Raw genomic sequence first — 18,389 nt, 5'->3', positions numbered from 1 at the left:
TAGTGAATCAAGAATTAGCCGCTGATTTAAAAGCAAATTCCGAAGAAAACGAAGATCTTCGCTCGGTGTTAACTCGTAAATCTTTGCTTCGTGGAGAAGGCGACATACGTGTTAACGAAAATGTTGAAAAATGGTTAGAAAATCAAACTCCCGTGAATTTCCCACCGTCTCAATCAGAAATGAATACAGATGTAACCCATCAATTATTACGAAGAGTCGCGGTAAATAGAATTCTGCCATCCTTTCACGGAGATGTCCTAGAATGGCCATGCTTCAAACGAGCATTCGAAGAAACTACAAAAAAGGGGGGATTTTCGGAAGAAGAAAATTTGATGCGTCTATATGAAAGTCTAAAAGGAGAAGCTCGGGAAGCTGTAGCGTCCCTTATGGTAACCACGCGAAATTCTAAACAAGTAATTGAACTTTTAGAATTGAGATTCGGAAACCCAAATGCTGTTGCTACACGTATAGTTGATGATATAAAGTCACTTCCAAAAATCTATAATAATAGTAATGGAGATATTGTAACATTCGCTACTCGAGTTAAGAATTCCGTAGCAGCATTAGAGGCTGCAAACCACATAGGATATTTACATAGCCACGATTTAGTTAGAGAAATTACACAAAAGATGCCATATGCTATGATATATAATTATAATCGTTACTTAAATGAAAAAGGAAAAGCACACGAACCAGTTCTTACAACTTTATCGAATTTTCTATTTTTTGAAGCAGAAATCGCATGTAGGGCCGGAACACTTAATTCTGCGTTCGGATCATCACACAAAAAACGTGATAAAGACGATCGGGGAACTAAAAGACCAGGCCCATCTCATGGAATTTATCACACCTCAGATCGCGAAATTGAAGGGGGATCGTCATCAAAAAGAAAGAAGAACGAGCATTGTATTTATTGCGATCAAGATTCACATACTGTTATAAATTGTGAACGTTATTTGAACCTTGCAATCTCAGATAGATGGGGATGGGCGAGAGCAAATAAATTATGTTTCAAATGTCTTGAATACTCCAATCATCAATGCAATAAATGTACGCAAAAACCTTGCGAAATAAACGGTTGCAGTCGAAACCACCATTCTACTTTACATCGTTCGCAATCGAAAGAACCTGGGAATTCTTCACCTAAGCCACAAAGAACAAATAGTCGTAAGCATCGACACACCAACGAAGAAGAACAAGAGTCTTGACTAGACAAAGATGACAACCACGAATGCGTTCTATTAAAATTACTTTCAATACGATTATACGGTCCAAAAAAGAGTATTATAGTCTATGCGTTTATGGATGAAGGATCGACAATGACAATAATAGATGCGAATATTGCTCGATCTGTTGGGGTTGAAGGATTATGCAGCCCGATAAATATATCTTGCATCAACAATATTCAAGATTCGAACCCAAATAGTCAAAAGGTTGATATAGGAATCGGTGCTTTAGATAGCTCTGTAGTATACAGGATATCAAACGTTAGAACTATTGAAAATTTAACACTCTTTTCACAAACTCTTAAAGAAGAAGATACGAGAAATATAAAACATCTATCTTATTTGCCAGTAGAGTATTATACAGATGCTCGACCATCAATACTTCTCGGTCAAGACAATTGGAACTTAATAACTAATATACAAACTCGGAGTAATACGATTGGACAACCCGCGGCATCATTGACTAAGTTAGGATGGGTAATTCACGGTAGATTATCATCTAGAAGAAAGAAGCAAATAAATCAAGAAGTTTTCCACATTCAAAATCCAAAAGAAGAATTCAATAATCATATATCTGACATAGATTTAAACCGACTAGTAAAATTTCATTTCACTTTCGAGAGTATAGGAGTAACTAACTTTAAACGGAAGAATAAATTAGAAGACAGAGCAGAACGAATACTTGAATCTACTGCAACTTATTTGGGTGATCGATGGGAAGTGGGTCTTCTATGGAAATATGATGATATAAGACTACCAAATAATCGAGAAAATGCCGCTACTCGTTTGAAATCATTAGAGCGAAAGATGGATAGAGATGCTGAATATGCTGAAAGGTATTGTGCACAAGTTGATCATCTAGTGACATCGGGATACGCCATTATATCCAAAGCTGAAAATGACGCAAAGATTCCTTCTTGGTATTTACCTCATTTTGGAGTTGTAAATTTAAAGAAATCTAAGAAAATTCGATTAGTTTTTGACTGCGCAGCAAAAACTCTAGGGATATGTTTAAATGATAACCTTTTAGTTGGTCCTGACTTAACAAATACTCTATTTGGTGTTTTGATTCGATTCAGACGAGGAAAGATTGCCATCAAAGGTGATATCCGAGAAATGTTTTTACAAGTGAAAATTAGAAAGGAAGATCAACATGTTCAAAAATTTCTCTGGCGTGGAATGGACCGTAGCAAAGAACCAGATACTTATATAATGACTTCAATGTTATTTGGAAGTGCATCATCTTCATATACTGCTCAATATATAATGAAAAGAAACGCAATTCAATACCAATCCGTGTGTCCAGTTGCCGTCAACGCTATCTTGGATAATCACTACGTCGACGATTATCTTGACAGTTTCGATACGTTACAAGATGCTGAAGAATGTATAAATGACGTGGCGAGTATTCAAAATGAAGCTGGGTTTGAAATTAGAAATTGGGTTAGTAACGAACAATTGTTGATCAAATATTTAAACAAGACCAAAGGCAATGAAGAAAACGTGGACCTATTAACGAATGAGGGAATAACAGAAAAAACTCTTGGTTTAGAATGGAACACTAAAAAAGATTTACTCACCTTTGGATTCGATTCAAAAAATATTCCAACGGAGATACTTGAAGGACAGAGAAAACCGACTAAACGAGAAATGTTACGCATCATTATGTCAATCTTCGACCCCTTGGGAATAATTCTTCCCTTCATCATACGAAGTAAAATATTGTTTCAAGATATATGGAGAAGTGGAATTAATTGGGATGAACAACTAAAGGATTCGGATTTTATTAATTGGAGAGGATGGATTATCAATTTGAATCAAATGGGAAACTATGAAATTCCTCGATCATTTACAAAGAATCATGGGCCCTCGATCAATACTGAACTCCACATATTCACAGATGCTAGTGACAAAGCATATTCCTCAGTAGCATATTTACGTACAGAACATACTTGCGGAAAAGGTAAAATCCATCTCATTTCCTTCATAGCAGGAAAAGCAAGAGTCGCTCCATTAAAACCAGTGTCGATTCCTAGAATGGAACTCCAAGGAGCATTACTGGGAAGTAGATTAGGAGATAGTATATTAAAGGAAATAAAAATGAGAATAAATAAAAGAATATTTTGGTCAGATTCTCGCACGGTATTAGCTTGGATTCACGCTGATCCAAGAAAATACCAGTCATTTGTGGCACATCGTTTAGGAGAAATTGACGAACTAACTAATCCCGAAGAATGGAGATGGATACCCACTAAAGAAAACCCAGCCGACTGCGCTACGAGAGATAAAACGAATATAATTACAATCATGAACAAATGGTTACACGGACCCAATTTCCTTTCTTTAGAAGAAAATGAATGGCCGAAACAATTAGAAAGAAATCACAATGCTGAACCAACGATTGAAATCAAAAAGGAATTTTTAGGAATGATAAAGAAAACAAATGAATTCGAGACTCCAAACATACTACGATTTAGTAAATGGTTACGATTGATTCGTGTGATGGGACTCATATTGAAAACAGCTCAGATTTGGCAACGAAAGAAAACAAGAGAATTAACCTATGAAGACTTAAAAAGTGGAGAGATTTATCTAATAAAAAAGGCTCAACAAGAATGTTTCCCCCAAGAAATACAAGCTCTAAAAAACAAACGACCTATACCTACAAACTCTCGATTAAAAAACCAAACCCTATTCATATCTGAACATGGAGTAATAAAGATACAAGGAAGGATAAATCTTGCCGAAGAAACTATAGAATCTAAAAAGAATCCTATAGTATTGGATGGGAAACATCATCTCACACATTTATTAATTCAACACTATCACGAACGATTTCAACATGGAAACACCGAAACAGTAGTAAACGAACTCAAACAAAGTTATTGGATTCTCAAAATACGTCCTACTACTAAATCAATCATCTCGAAATGTTCCATGTGTCGACTCCTCTGGAAAAAGGCGGAACAACCGAGAATGGGGGATCTACCAGCCGCAAGATTGGCGCATCATTGCCGCCCGTTTTCTTACTGCGGAATTGATTATTTCGGTCCTTTACTAGTAACTATTGGACGTAGACGAGAAAAACGTTGGGGAGCCTTGTTTACATGCCTGACAACAAGAGCTGTCCACCTCGAACTAACATCATCTCTATCAACAGATTCGGCTATTATGGCGCTGCAAAGAATGAGCAACCGCCGTGGAACCCCACTAGAAATCTTCTCCGATAACGGGACAAATTTCGTCGGAGCAAATACGGAATTAAAAAAAGCGATTAAGGAAATTGATTTAACAAAATTCAACGAGATGGTGACAAATATGGGAATACAATGGAAATTCATACCTCCTTTAACACCACATATGGGTGGAAGTTGGGAAAGATTGGTGAGGAGCGTGAAGAAATCTTTAGCAGTGATACTTAAGGAAAGGGCACCAAAGGAAGAAATTCTAAGAACAGTATTGACGGAAGCCGAACATACAGTCAATAGTAGACCATTAACGAAAGTATCAACTGATCCACATGATCCGGAAGCAATCACTCCTAATCATTGGCTTTTAGGATCATCTTCTGGAACAATACCTTGGGGAGAATTCAGATCGGAGGATCTCTGGTGCAAAAAACAGTGGAGAACAGCACAAAAATTGGCCGACATGTTTTGGGGAAGATGGTTGAAAGAATATCTCCCGGAGTTAATTGTGAGAAAGTGTTGGAATCATGATGTAAGAAATCTAGCTGTAGGAGACGTTGTATTAATCGTGGATTCAACAACACCTAGAAACAACTGGCCAAGAGGCAAAATAACAAAAACCTATCCAGGCAAAGACAATCGTGTGCGGGTTGTGGATGTTTTATGTCGAGGAAAAAATATGAAACGAGCTGCCAACAAAATCGTGGTGTTGGTCCCATCAGATTTGGGTACGGAGGGACTAACCCCCCGTACCGTTGGGGAGAATGTTGGCGACGAGAACACTATACCTTGTGAAAATCCATCAATGGAAGGGGACAAGGAAAAGGAGGAAGAAGGGGAAGCGAGGCTGGAGAAAAGTGTCGAAAAAGGCCTACAGGTCAGTGACCCTTGAAGTCGGGCTTGGACTGGAAGAGTCCTATATTCAAATTAAATATTGTTCCGAAAGTTTAATTTCTATTATTTGGTAAGCTGTGTTAAAAACAAATAATCTGTTGAAGACTGTGAGTGACTAAAATCAAATAAAATTTGAAGACTCATATCGAGTGACGCTATAATACTTGAAGATCCACTTGGTGGATGACTCTTCCTTTAGAATTGTAAAAGATCAAGTAAGTGGTAATATGTAAAACTGTAATAATATGTAAAACCGTAATAATATGTAAAACTGTATTACAAATTAATAACATTATTCAATACGTATTTCTATATATTTATAAATTTGTTAACTTCCTTTTCAATAAAATTCATTGTTGTTATAAATAAAAATATTCATTTAAATCACATGGTTTAATATTATTTTTCCCAAATGAGAAATTCATGAGAAGTTATATATATTAATTAATCAAAATAACAACCAAGCAAGGGCCTAATCCGCAAAGAAGCGAGGCACAGGCTCATAGAAAGATGGCAAGAAAGATGGGATGGTGAGGAAAAAGGTCGATGGACTTATCGCCTTATCCCGGCACTCGCCACCTGGATAAATAGGAAACACGGTCAGGTTTCCTATTACTTGACTCAGGCGTTCACAGGTCACGGGTGTTTTAACTCGTACCTGTGTCGCTTTAAATTACGCGAGAACGAGGTGTGTGCATATTGCCAGTTCCCTGAGGACAACGCGGAGCACACCCTCTTCTCATGCAAGAAATGGGACTTGGAGAGGCGGGCCATGTTCGAAGGTGTAAACAGTCAAGTTACACCGGAGAACATGGTATCGCTGATGACCCAGTCAGAGGAGAATTGGCGGCAAGTCGAGAACTTCATAATCTCGGTTATGTCGAGGAAGGATCTCGACGGCCGCCAAAAAGCGTAATTTAAACAGCTTTTAATTTATTCGTTTGTTTTTTATTAATTTATTTTGTGATTTATTTGTCCTTATACATTTTTTAATTGTTTGTGTTTTTTTTTATTATTCATCTTTGTACAGTTTTATGTTTTCAATTTTTTATACGCGTTTATTTTTTCTTTTTTTTATATATCCGTTTATAATTTTATCTTTTGACTTTTTACACTTAATTACACATTTGTTATTTTTAATTATTGTTGTGCTGTTAATTCCGCTTTATATTGAAATAGTTTTAAATTTTTAACTATTAACGCAGGATAACCGCAGAGAAAAGCAGAAAGTCACATTAGCGACAGAGTTGGAGCGCCACCCTCGAAGGCTAAAGTCTTACGACAGTTCCGAGGGAGGGTAAAGGGCTCCAGAAGAAGGGTTACGGGTTTTAGTGGGTCGGGCTGGCAGTAGGTCGCCAGTTTATTAAATTTACTATTTTATATATTTATTTTTCTTTTTTTTATCTCCTTTTGTTTTATCACACCAACCCCACATAACCTTGGAGTGCGGAATCCAAGGTATCTGTAGGCAGATTTCCCAAAATTCCCTAAGCAAAAAAAAAAAAAAATAATAATAATAATAATAATAATAATAATAATAATAATAATAATAATAATTTCGAAGAGCCCAAAAGTAATGAAATTATATTTAAAATTGCACTGGAATGTCGTAAAAGTTTGACCTATAAATCATGGAAAAGGTATGGAATTTTAATTTCGGATTTCTGTAGGAATCTTGTTATTTATTTACAATAAAAGTTTAAGTATTACTTACATATAGAATCTATTTCTTATTTAAAGTAGAGAGTAATGCAATTTAATATTCACTATATAAAGAAATAACAAAATAATAACAATACACAATATTTTATTTAATTTGAAAATAATTTTAATTTATGCACATTAATTAATTCATTCATTCATTCATTCATTCAATCATTCATTATAAATAGATAAAAGAAACTTGAACTCTTCATTTAGAAGCGAAATATTTAGACAAATAAGAAATATTCACTACTTTTTTTTAACGATCATCTTACTGACTTCTAAATAAATCAATATTACATTAAATATACATAATAAATTCACAATTACACAATAATAAGAATAACAATATTAATAATTATACTAAAAATAGATTAATATTTATAAAAATTTGTAAAACACATATTCATATTACTAGAGCCATCTATGATTGTAATAGATAACCACAATTTAATTTAATTACCTTATAATAAAAACTATAATATAAATTAAAATAATCATAATAATAGTGATACTTATATAACAAAAAAATAAACATTTACTGACAAGTAATTAGTAAACAAACAAAAAAATTTTACTCAATAAAAAAAATTGTCACTTACCATAACGATTTCAAATCTCGCGCACTTTCAAAATTCCCTAGGAAGAACATATTACATAGATAGTAAACTCAGATGTTAAATTCTCTTCGATAAAATGAACATTCGAAGTTTTAAAAATTCGATCAAATTAACATTCGAAGTTTTAAAAATTCTATCAAATTAACATTCGAAGTTTTGAAAATTTGATCTAATGAGCATTCGAAGTTTTGAAAATTCGAACAAATGAACATTCGAAGATTTTAAAATTCGATGAAATGAGCATTCGAAGTTTTGAAAATTCGATCTAATGAGCATTCGACGTTTTGAAAATTCGATCAAATGAACATTCGAAGATTTGAAAATTCGATCAAATGAACATTCGAAGATTTGAAAATTTGATGAAATGAGCTTTCGACGTTTTAAAAATTCGATCAAATTAACATTCGAAGTTTTAAAAATTCGATCAAATTAACATTCGACGTTTTGAATATTCGACGAAATACGCATTCGATGTTTTGAAAATTCGATCTAATGAGCATTCGAAGTTTTGAAAATTCGATGACATGAACATTCGACTTTTTAAAAATTCGATCTAATTAACATTCGATGTTTTAAAAATTCGATGAAATAAGCATTCGAAGTTTTGGAAATTCGATGAAATGAGCATTCGAAGTTCTGGAAATTCGATGAAATGAGCATTCGACGTTTTGAAAATTCTATGAAATAAGCATTCGGAGTTTTGAAAATTCGATGTAATAAGCATTCGAAGTTTTGAAAATTCTATCAAATTAACATTCGAAGTTTTGAAAATTCGATCTAATGAGCATTCGACGTTTTGAAAATTCGATGAAATGAGCATTCGAAGTTTTGAAAATTCGATGAAATGAGCATTCGATGTTTTAAAAATTCGATGAAATGAGCATTCGAAGTTTTGGAAATTCGATGAAATGAGCATTCGAAGTTTTGGAAATTCGACGAAATGAGCATTCGACGTTTTGAAAATTCGATAAAATAAGCATTCGAAGTTTTGAAAATTCGATCTAATGAGCATTCGATGTTTTAAAAATTTGATGAACTGAGCATTCGACGTTTTGAAAATTCCATCAAATTAACATTCGACGTTTTAAAAATTCGATCAAATTAACATTCGAAGTTTTAAAAATTCTATCAAATTAACATTCGAAGTTTTGAAAATTCGATCTAATGAGCATTCGAAGTTTTGAAAATTCGAACAAATGAACATTCGAAGATTTGAAAATTCAATGAAATGAGCATTCGAAGTTTTGAAAATTCGATCTAATGAGCATTCGACGTTTTGAAAATTCGATCAAATGAACATTCGAAGATTTGAAAATTCGATCAAATGAGCATTCGAAGTTTTGAAAATTCGATGACATGAACATTCGACTTTTTAAAAATTCGATCTAATTAACATTCGATGTTTTAAAAATTCGATGAAATAAGCATTCGAAGTTTTGGAAATTCGATGAAATGAGCATTCGAAGTTCTGGAAATTCGATGGAATGAGCATTCGACGTTCTGAAAATTCTATGAAATAAGCATTCGGAGTTTTGAAAATTCGATGTAATAAGCATTCGAAGTTTTGAAAATTCTATCAAATTAACATTCGAAGTTTTGAAAATTCGATCTAATGAGCATTCGACGTTTTGAAAATTCGATGAAATGAGCATTCGAAGTTTTGAAAATTCGATGAAATGAGCATTCGATGTTTTAAAAATTCGATGTAATGAGCATTCGACGTTTTGAAATTTTGATCAAATTATAATTCGATGTTTTAAAAATTCGATGTATTGAGCATTCGAAGTTTTTAAAATTCGATGTAATAAGCATTCGATGTTTTAAAAATTCGATGAAATGAGCATTCGAAGTTTTGGAAATTCGATGAAATGAGCATTCGAAGTTTTGGAAATTCGACGAAATGAGCATTCGACGTTTTGAAAATTCGATAAAATAAGCATTCGAAGTTTTGAAAATTCGATCTAATGAGCATTCGATGTTTTAAAAATTCGATGAACTGAGCATTCGACGTTTTGAAAATTCCATCAAATTAACATTCGACGTTTTAAAAATTCGATCAAATTAACATTCGATGATTTAAAAATTCGATGAAATGAGCATTCGACGTTTTGAAAATTCGATGAAATAAGCATTCGAAGTTTTGAAAATTCGATCTAATGAGCATTCGACGTTTTAAAAATTCGATGTAATAAGCATTCGGAGTTTTGAAAATTCGATGTAATAAGCATTCGAAGTTTTGAAAATTCGATCAAATCAACATTCGAAGTTTTGAAAATTCGATGAAATGAGCATTCGATGTTTTAAAAATTCGATGAACTGAGCATTCGACGTTTTGAAAATTCGATCAAATTAACATTCGATGATTAAAAAATTCGATGTAATGAGCATTCGAAATTTTGAAAATTCGATGAAATGAGCATTCGAAGTTTTGAAAAATCGATAAAATTAACATTCGACGTTTTGAAAATTCGATGTAATAAGCATTCAGAGTTTTGAAAATTCGATAAAATGATCATTCGATGTTTTGAAAATTCGATGAAATGAGCATTCGAAGTTTTGAAAATTCGATCAATTTAACATTCGAAGTTTTAAAAATTCGATCTAATGAACATTCGAAGTTTTGAAAATTCGATGAAATGAGCATTCGACGTTTTGAAAATTCGATCAAATGAACATTCGAAGATTTGAAAATTCGATCTAATGAACATTCGAAGTCTCCGTTGCTTCCGTTTTATGTTCATTTTTGTTCAATTTTTCAAAGTTTTAACGTTAATTTTTTCAATTAATGTTTTTTTTAATAAAAAAAATTCTATTTCACTCTTTTAATATTTCCTTTTTCATTTCATGCATAAAATTTTCTAGTTATTTAAATATGTTATTTTTAATAGTATTAGTAGAGTATAGGAATAATTTGAATTTTATTACATTTAAATATTATTATTTATTATAATAATATTATTATTTTTAGTAACAACAACAATAATTTTCACTTCAGATTGTTTAATTGTTAATAATTTTTAAACTTTTATATATAATTATATATTTTTTTGTATTTTATAATTGTGAATAATATTTTTTTTATTAAAAAAAAGTTAATTCAATGATTATATAATATAAAGAATTTATATTTTAAGGCTATGCTAACAATAGATTTCTTTTGTTCTTCTGATGAATATTATTACACTCACAAAACAGTCTATTTAAATAAAAAGGAATCTTTTTACTATAAGCGGATTTTCCTTTTAATATTTGTCTAAGAGGAATTCCTTTTCTATTAAAAGGAAATTCCTTTATATTATATCCTTTAATTATTATATAAATGATTTTTGTTTTACTATTAAAAAGAATCATTTTATCAGTAGTTTTATTTATTTTTATTATCTGTGATTCATTAATTTATATTTATTTAATTGTAATAATAATTTTTTTATTTAGGACTCAAATTTATGAAATATTTGAAATTAAATTTAATTTCAAATAAAGTAATAATAGCATAAGTCTGCAAATAATAAATTGATATAGGCTAATAAAATATATAAAAAGAAGAACTAAATTTCTTTTATCATAATTTCCATAATATATAACCTTTTATCAATTTTAAAAATTTCAAAAAGTTATGAATTAGATACTACATTTTTTAATTAATTAAATTACAGTTTTCGAATACATAAATAATTATTATAATTATCCAAAATTGACAATATTTTATTTAAATTTTGTATTTTGTTTATTTTATTAAAATAATAATTTAATTTTTATTATTATTATTAATCATTAAATTTATTTGTGCAGATTACCTTTGCATTATATAAAGAGTAAATAAACCTTTTTTATTTTAATATTTTAATTTGTTTACAAACGTCAAATCACGTGAAACTATCCTTTTTACATATAAAAGGATTTCATTTAAAAATCAAAAGAAATCAGAACGTTTTTCTTTTTTCCAATAAACTTCTAACCTTATTATATTCGAAAAATCCCTTTTACAATAAAACTATTTCTGCTAACGATTAAAGGACATAATTTAAAAGGAAATTAGTTTTATGTTGAATATTAGATCATTTTTGTGAGTGTACAATAAAAATATTTTACTTTTATTTATATATTCTTATATTATGTTCAACACACAATAATAAGGACATAAAAAATGCTATTGTGGACTTGCAACCTTAAAAAGCTGTTTATATTTTGTTGTTTCTTAATTTTAAATATATAAATAAATGAAAAGAATACAACGTAAAGTTTTTGCTTTTTGATTAAATAGCGCCTCAGACGGTCTTCGGCCGTCTTCGATGCTTCTGTTCCATGTTTATTTTTGTTCAATTTTTAAAATTTCTAATGTTAATTTTTTCAATTTATGATTTTTTAAATAGAATTCCATTTTATTAAAAATATTTTTTTTAAGTATAAAATTTTCTATTAATTTAATTATATTTTTAATTTGAAATTATATGTTATTTATTATATGTGGTCGTCCACATGAAAAGGGCCCATATTGTCGGTTCTAGTTTTCGAGATAATCGCAATTTAGTAATTTTGGAGCAAAATCTTAATTTTTTTTTATTTTTTATTATCAATCTACATGTTTTGACAAGTCAAATCATGCGGTTTTCATTAATTTACCAAGAATTTAACTGTTTGATTTCATTGGTTCTTTAGAAAAATGAGGTTTTGGCGTTCCAAACTTTGATATTCCGTAATTCAACGAATTTTTAATCAAAAAAGTTCTAAGACCACTCAAAATTTTCCAAATTTTGCCAGGAATACGCCCATATAGATAACTCCAATAGTGCCAAAATGGGCCCTTTCATATGGACGTCCACATATTATTTATTTAGTAGTAAAATAATAATTTCAATGTTATTACATTTAGTATCATCTTTGGTAACTTAACAACAATAATAATTTTTACTTCATTTGTTTAAATGTTAATAATTTTTTTTAACTTATACATATTTTTTTTTTGTATTTTATAATTATATAATTATAATATTTCTTTCAATTTTCAAAGCAAATTAATGTAAATGACCATAATATACTTTATGTTTTAAGGCATATGCTCACAATAGGTTTTCTTTTGTTTTTCTGCTATAATGGTTATGAAGGACTAAAGTTCCAAAACAGAAGTTCCAATGAAAAAAAGTTCAAAAGATTTTAATTTCCAAAGACTGAAAGTTCCAAAAGTTCTTTTTTTCAAAACTTTTTTTTCCAAAGACCACAATATTAGTCATAATATTGTCTTTTAACTTTCTCTCCCTATTCATATTTGTCTCTTTCATACATTTTTTGAATCATTAATGTTTTTTAAAATTTTTGTACTTTTTACATATATGAGGAGTAAGCTTTTAAAATCTGATAAACCCCTTTTATCATGCCACCCTTCAAATAGTAAATCTTTTTATAAAAAAGCTATAAAGTAACACTTTATAAATAAAACAGAAATTAATTTTTTAATTTCAAACATGAGAAAAATTATTTCTTCTAATACTGAATGCTTAGGTAAAATTCTCCGACCAAGCTGTTTCCTTACATAGCACACGATTTGATAAAAATGTTATTTAGATATTTCATTTCCCGACTATTTCCCAGTTAACCGGGAAGTAGTTGACACCCTGAATAAATTATTTATTATTGAATATTTTTTTCTATTTAAAACGTTCTGTTTGTAATTAAAGTCTATTGTAATAAGGGAATTTAAAGGTTTTCATCAAGGTTAGGCTGAAATATTTTTTAAATTGAAAAATCTTTGGTAATAATTTTTTTTTAAAATTGAACATTGATAATAAATCGATTTCTAACGAATGCTTTGAATGTGTTTATCTCAATTGCTCCTCATTACATTGAAAATTATATTGGAACTTTCGTGTTTTGGCACTATTTTTTTTGGAACTTTTGTCTTTTGATTCATTTTTATTTTGGAACTTTCGGATTGGAACATTTGTTTTGGAACTTTTTGTGTAGAACTTTTGATCTACAATCATTATAATAAGATAATTAGATTAGATTAGTTTTAGATTTTAGTTTTAGATTTCTTTGTATTCCTATATTATAAATAATACTTTAAATTTTCATTTTTAAAATATAATTAACTATTTTAATTTTTATTTTTAAACTTCTTTTTATTTTTAAATTAACTATTTTTAACGAAATCACTCAGCACTAAAAATATTTTTGAACGAAAGCTATAGTTTATACAAAATATATACAAACAAAAAATAATCAAAAAACTACCGTGTGTCTCCTTATGTATTTTTTTAGTAATGATATAAAAAATACATCTTTCCACAAATAATTGTTTTATTTATTATTGTTTAGTTATTACACGGAAAAAAAAAGTTCACGCGAATCTCTCGTGAACTAGTATATCACTTTTGGATGGGACACAAAATTCTTGAAAATCAACAAACACAGTTCGTCAAAATTTCATCAACTCCTTCACTAGAAACATAGTACGGTTTCCGAACTTTTCGTCAAAGTTAACGAAAAATTCGTGAACTTTTAAAAAATGCTAAAAACAAGAAAAAATAATTTCCAGACACTACTTTTTTATAGTATTTCACTTTATTTGATAACTTGACGCCTATTACGCATCCAACTACACAGAATACACAATTTTATCGCCATTAAAATTCGTAATTCGCTTCACGGGATTCGAACCTAGTACCTATCCCCTATAACATAATATTTCTAACAACTAACCGCCACGGCTAAATCTAGATACACTGTCCTTCGACAAACGAAACGATTAGCTTTGTCTGCTGTAAAACTCAGGACCGTGCAAAGTAGAAAAAGTCCCTTATCGTAACTTTTAATTCATTTTATGAATTATTTGTTTCACAAAGGAAATTAGCAAACAAAAATATTCGCTAAGTAATAAAAAACACTGATTCTAAATAATAACTTTCATCAAAGAATTTTCCCGAATGTAAACACCGATGACACCGACTGAATGATGAATGCTTGATCAGCCGTATTTGATGCGCATTACGAACTGCGCATACTACTGACACTCGCGAGTTCACGATTTTTTCGTGAACTTGTTTACGAATGCCTTCCCCCTGAAGTTGCTGCAGAAAAATGATAATTTTTTGTCAAACTTGAGTTTCTATATCCCATGCCTAAAAAATTGACATGTGTTTTGATGTCATCGTTGGTCATCGTTGTAAACATTAAACAGTTTAATGTTTACCATTACATTAAAGTTAAAAATACATTAAAATTTTTAAAAAATTGTAATGAATGGTGAAAAAAGTTAGTGATTAAAGTGAGGTGACAAATATTTTTATATTGGTAAGTAAAAAAAAATGTTTGTAATAAAAAAACAAATCTAAAAAGTGGTTATGTTAAAAAAAATAAGAATTTTACATAAAGTTTCTTTTAATTCATTGATTTAATAAATAATTTAAATATGAAAACATATTAAATAATTAGTTATTAAAAAAATATAAATGTAAAGTAGGAAATTTTTTTTTCAATTCATAACCTTTAAAAATAATAAAATGAAAATTTTTATTAAATGAATTTTTATAATTTTTTCTGCACTGAATATTTTTATCTTTTTTTTTAAATAAGAATCAATTTCTCGTTTTTTACACTAATCAATAATGTTTCTCTTTTTCATTGAGAAATTTTTTTTGATAAACGGAAAATTAAATAAAATCTATTTTTTGATAAAAAAATAGAAATTGCTATTAGAATTAAATTAAATTAATTAAATTGCTCTATTAGAAATTGCTATTTTTAAATTAGCTTTCACTATTTTTGAAGAAAATTTCTTTAATTAAAATTCGAAAATTTTGCCTCAAAAGTAGTAAAATTTAATCTGTAAATAATAATTTTTTAATAATAAATTGTAGAACGCTGGAATTTGTTTTTATTTTATTAAAATATGCTTTTTTATTTTTATTTAAATAACAGAAAATTTTTCAGCATCAGTATAAAAGTTTCATGAAGCGGCCGAATTAATTGATCACAGGAAAATTGTATAAAGAAAACAATGTGGGGACAATTTTGATCATTGCTGTTATGTTTGAATTCGATTGTTTATGATTTAATTATTATTAATTTAAAAGATTTTATATTTTAATCGAATTCGGACTTAACTGTATTAAAAAGAATTTTTAATAGTCTTAAATCAATAAAACGCTCAGTATTTTATAGTAAGAAAAATGGATGTTAAATTTATTTCTAAATAAATACTGTTATTAAAAATTTAGGATCCCCCTTTTAAGTACATTATCAGTTCAACGCCTCCGATTAGACGGTATTTTTAGTTGAAAGAAGAAAAGGAAAAGGTGGCAATAGTAAAGGTAGAATTTCAATGAAGACACTGAGTAATATGTGTAATATGATGTCACAAGAGTCTGTTTATTCAATACCTTTCAATAGATTACTATTAATTTATTACAATTGATATTATTTTATCATTATTACAATGTTTACCCCTTTTAGTTTATAATGATTAGGTCTAAAAAAATACCCTTTATGAAATTACATTTCATAGCATAAAATCCAATACTTAAAATTGTAACAATAGAAAGAATTATAATTTATGAATATACTTCTGTTTTAGACAGAAAATGATATTTATAGAAATTAACTCATAAGTGTATGTGTGTGTAAATGTGTAGAAGTAATTACAGAATAATTGTTTAATTAACTCACCAATTATAACTTATTAGAATTTATATCTCTTTTTTTTAAGACAGAAAAGTCTCTTATTTCTGTGTCTTCCAGTTACACCTGTAGTAATATTCACGTGTTCACTTTTACTTCTCTTTTTTTTTATCTCTTATATTCTTTTTCTTTTTAATGGCCTTTAAATAAATTCCTCTTCGTTTTCTCAAATATTTCCCACTTTTAACTCTATTTATCTCGAACAACTTCTTTAATATTTCCTTTTATCTTTATATTTTCAAATAAATCACTTTGTTTCAATTATAATCTTCTATAATCAACTTTAAATAATCATTACTTCACTCAATATTATATATTTTCACAATAGCAATCAATTAAACTCAATTAATTCAAATTTTATAAAATCAACCCTTAAAATTGGGGAAATAAAATACAAAACCTCCGCCTTTTTGCGGGAAAAAATCACAAATTATAAAAAATTGGTAACGTCCGCTCTGCGGGAAATACTCATTAAGACTTCTCGATTAATTGTCGTGGACAATCGGTCACACCCTGGAAAATCGACTAAAATCGGTAAAGTGGGAGAATCCGTTGCACACGGCCCACCAAACTTTGCTGTTGCCAAGCAAGCTTTTAGCAAACTTGCAAAATTCCTCAAGAATGGCGTGATATAGTTTGATACTTTGTATCCTGTTTCGCCAATATGCATTCAATTTAGGTGTTCTCCACAATATTATTTAAGAAAAGAAACTCCTTTCTTTAGAGAAATATATTTTTAATTTAAGGGAGTCGATAAATTACCAAGGGTTGTAGACGATTTCCATACTTGATATGAAGCACTACGTATCCGTGGCACGCGAGGTTGTCAAATGCGAAAAATGCGTTGTCCTTGGTTTTCAATCCTGGGCGAAGCACGTACCCTAGAACAATTGGAACGAAATGATGGCGAATTGTCTATTCTGCAAAGTAAGCTTTTCATAATTTTTTCTCAAGTGTTTAAATTTTTAATGTTTCTCATCGGATCTTACCTTCATCCTGTCAGATTTTTAAATTTCATAAGCATTTCATCTAATTGATTGCATTTTTTTTAAACATAGGAGAATGGCAGTCATTGATGGAGAAACATTTCCCCGCACCAAATCGGAACCGAATGTGTCAACTGGTGATTTGCCACCAGACTCAGAGCGTAGCGGAAATTGAGAGGATCTGGCGGTGGTTCGAGCCCTTCATTGGAGAACGGAATTTCAGAGAAGAATCGAAATGGAATCGGAATTTAAATTAACATGCAGCAAAGGGAAAAGAACAATAAATCCGCCATTAGTGACTCTGACGTAGGTAAAAAGTAAAACAAAATTTTAATTTAATACTATTTTGTAATTCATTTGCTTTAATAATTTTCCTAATATCTGATCTTCCCGGTTAACGACGTTTCGCTTCGATTGTCGCCAAGCGTCTCGAGAAGAAAATATTTTCATTTTCTATAATTTTCTTAAAGGTATGAACAGCCATTGGTTCCACAACCGCAAGATTATCGAGAAGATTTCTTCATGGATGTTGCTGACGCTCTTGTAGGAGTGGGATTAATTTGCAATAGGAACAGTACGACCGGTGTTGTCGCCCGATAAGGATTTAACTAGAGCTGTGCAAAATTCGATTAAAATCGAGTTTTATTCGGCTTTGGGGCACTGAAATGTCAGTTTTTCGATATTCTAACTAATTCAACTCGTATTTTAAATTTTCAACATTCGAACAGTTCGTTTCGAATTATTTTGCACAGCTCTAGATTTTACAAATATGTGACAACATTTTTTAATAATGGAAAATGCAAAAAGTCCGGTTTATTGAAGTTCACTTTTCTTGAAAAAAATCAATACAATTGTTAAAACAGTTCTTACTCATGTGGAAGTGTTTCCGGAAATTTTCCATACATTTTCCGGAAATTAGTTTTTTCTTAAAGTTAACCATATAACTTAAAGAGTTTTACATTTTTATAAGAATAGAGTAAAATTTAAATCTTTTAATGTTCTATGATTAATATTTTTAAGCCACAATTTTTCAAAATTATGATTGTTGAAACAAAGCAAAATACCCTTTACAAGTTTTAATAATAGATATTAATT

General features: G+C 29.8%; 2 protein-coding genes across 3 annotated transcripts; both read left to right on the top strand.

The window, feature by feature from the left end:
• The first annotated feature begins 1,301 nt into the window (after positions 1-1,301).
• Positions 1,302-5,306, top strand: LOC122505403. The gene has a single exon (XM_043616995.1). It carries the CDS (start codon positions 1,302-1,304, stop codon positions 5,304-5,306), a length of 4,005 nt encoding a protein of 1,334 aa, XP_043472930.1.
• Positions 5,307-17,337: 12,031 nt separating this feature from the next.
• LOC122505410 (protein strawberry notch-like) lies at positions 17,338-18,146 on the top strand. Of its 2 annotated transcripts, none has more exons than XR_006301919.1 (2): positions 17,338-17,604; positions 17,765-18,146. XR_006301919.1 is itself a non-coding variant. In XM_043617007.1 (2 exons), exons 1-2 carry the CDS (start codon positions 17,530-17,532, stop codon positions 17,892-17,894), a joined length of 201 nt encoding a protein of 66 aa, XP_043472942.1. In that variant the 5' UTR covers positions 17,338-17,529; the 3' UTR covers positions 17,895-18,146. The 2 variants fall into 2 exon arrangements, 1 of the variants encoding a protein (XP_043472942.1); XM_043617007.1 differs by having other exon boundaries at positions 17,338-17,600.
• The last annotated feature ends 243 nt before the right edge of the window (positions 18,147-18,389 follow it).

The sequence above is a fragment of the Leptopilina heterotoma genome, unplaced genomic scaffold (assembly GCF_015476425.1).
Source record: "Leptopilina heterotoma isolate Lh14 unplaced genomic scaffold, ASM1547642v1 Lhet_354, whole genome shotgun sequence".
Taxonomy (NCBI): Eukaryota; Metazoa; Arthropoda; class Insecta; order Hymenoptera; family Figitidae; genus Leptopilina; species Leptopilina heterotoma.
The sequence above is the reverse complement of the archived record's forward strand: the minus strand, read 5'-3'. Positions and strand labels throughout refer to the sequence as shown.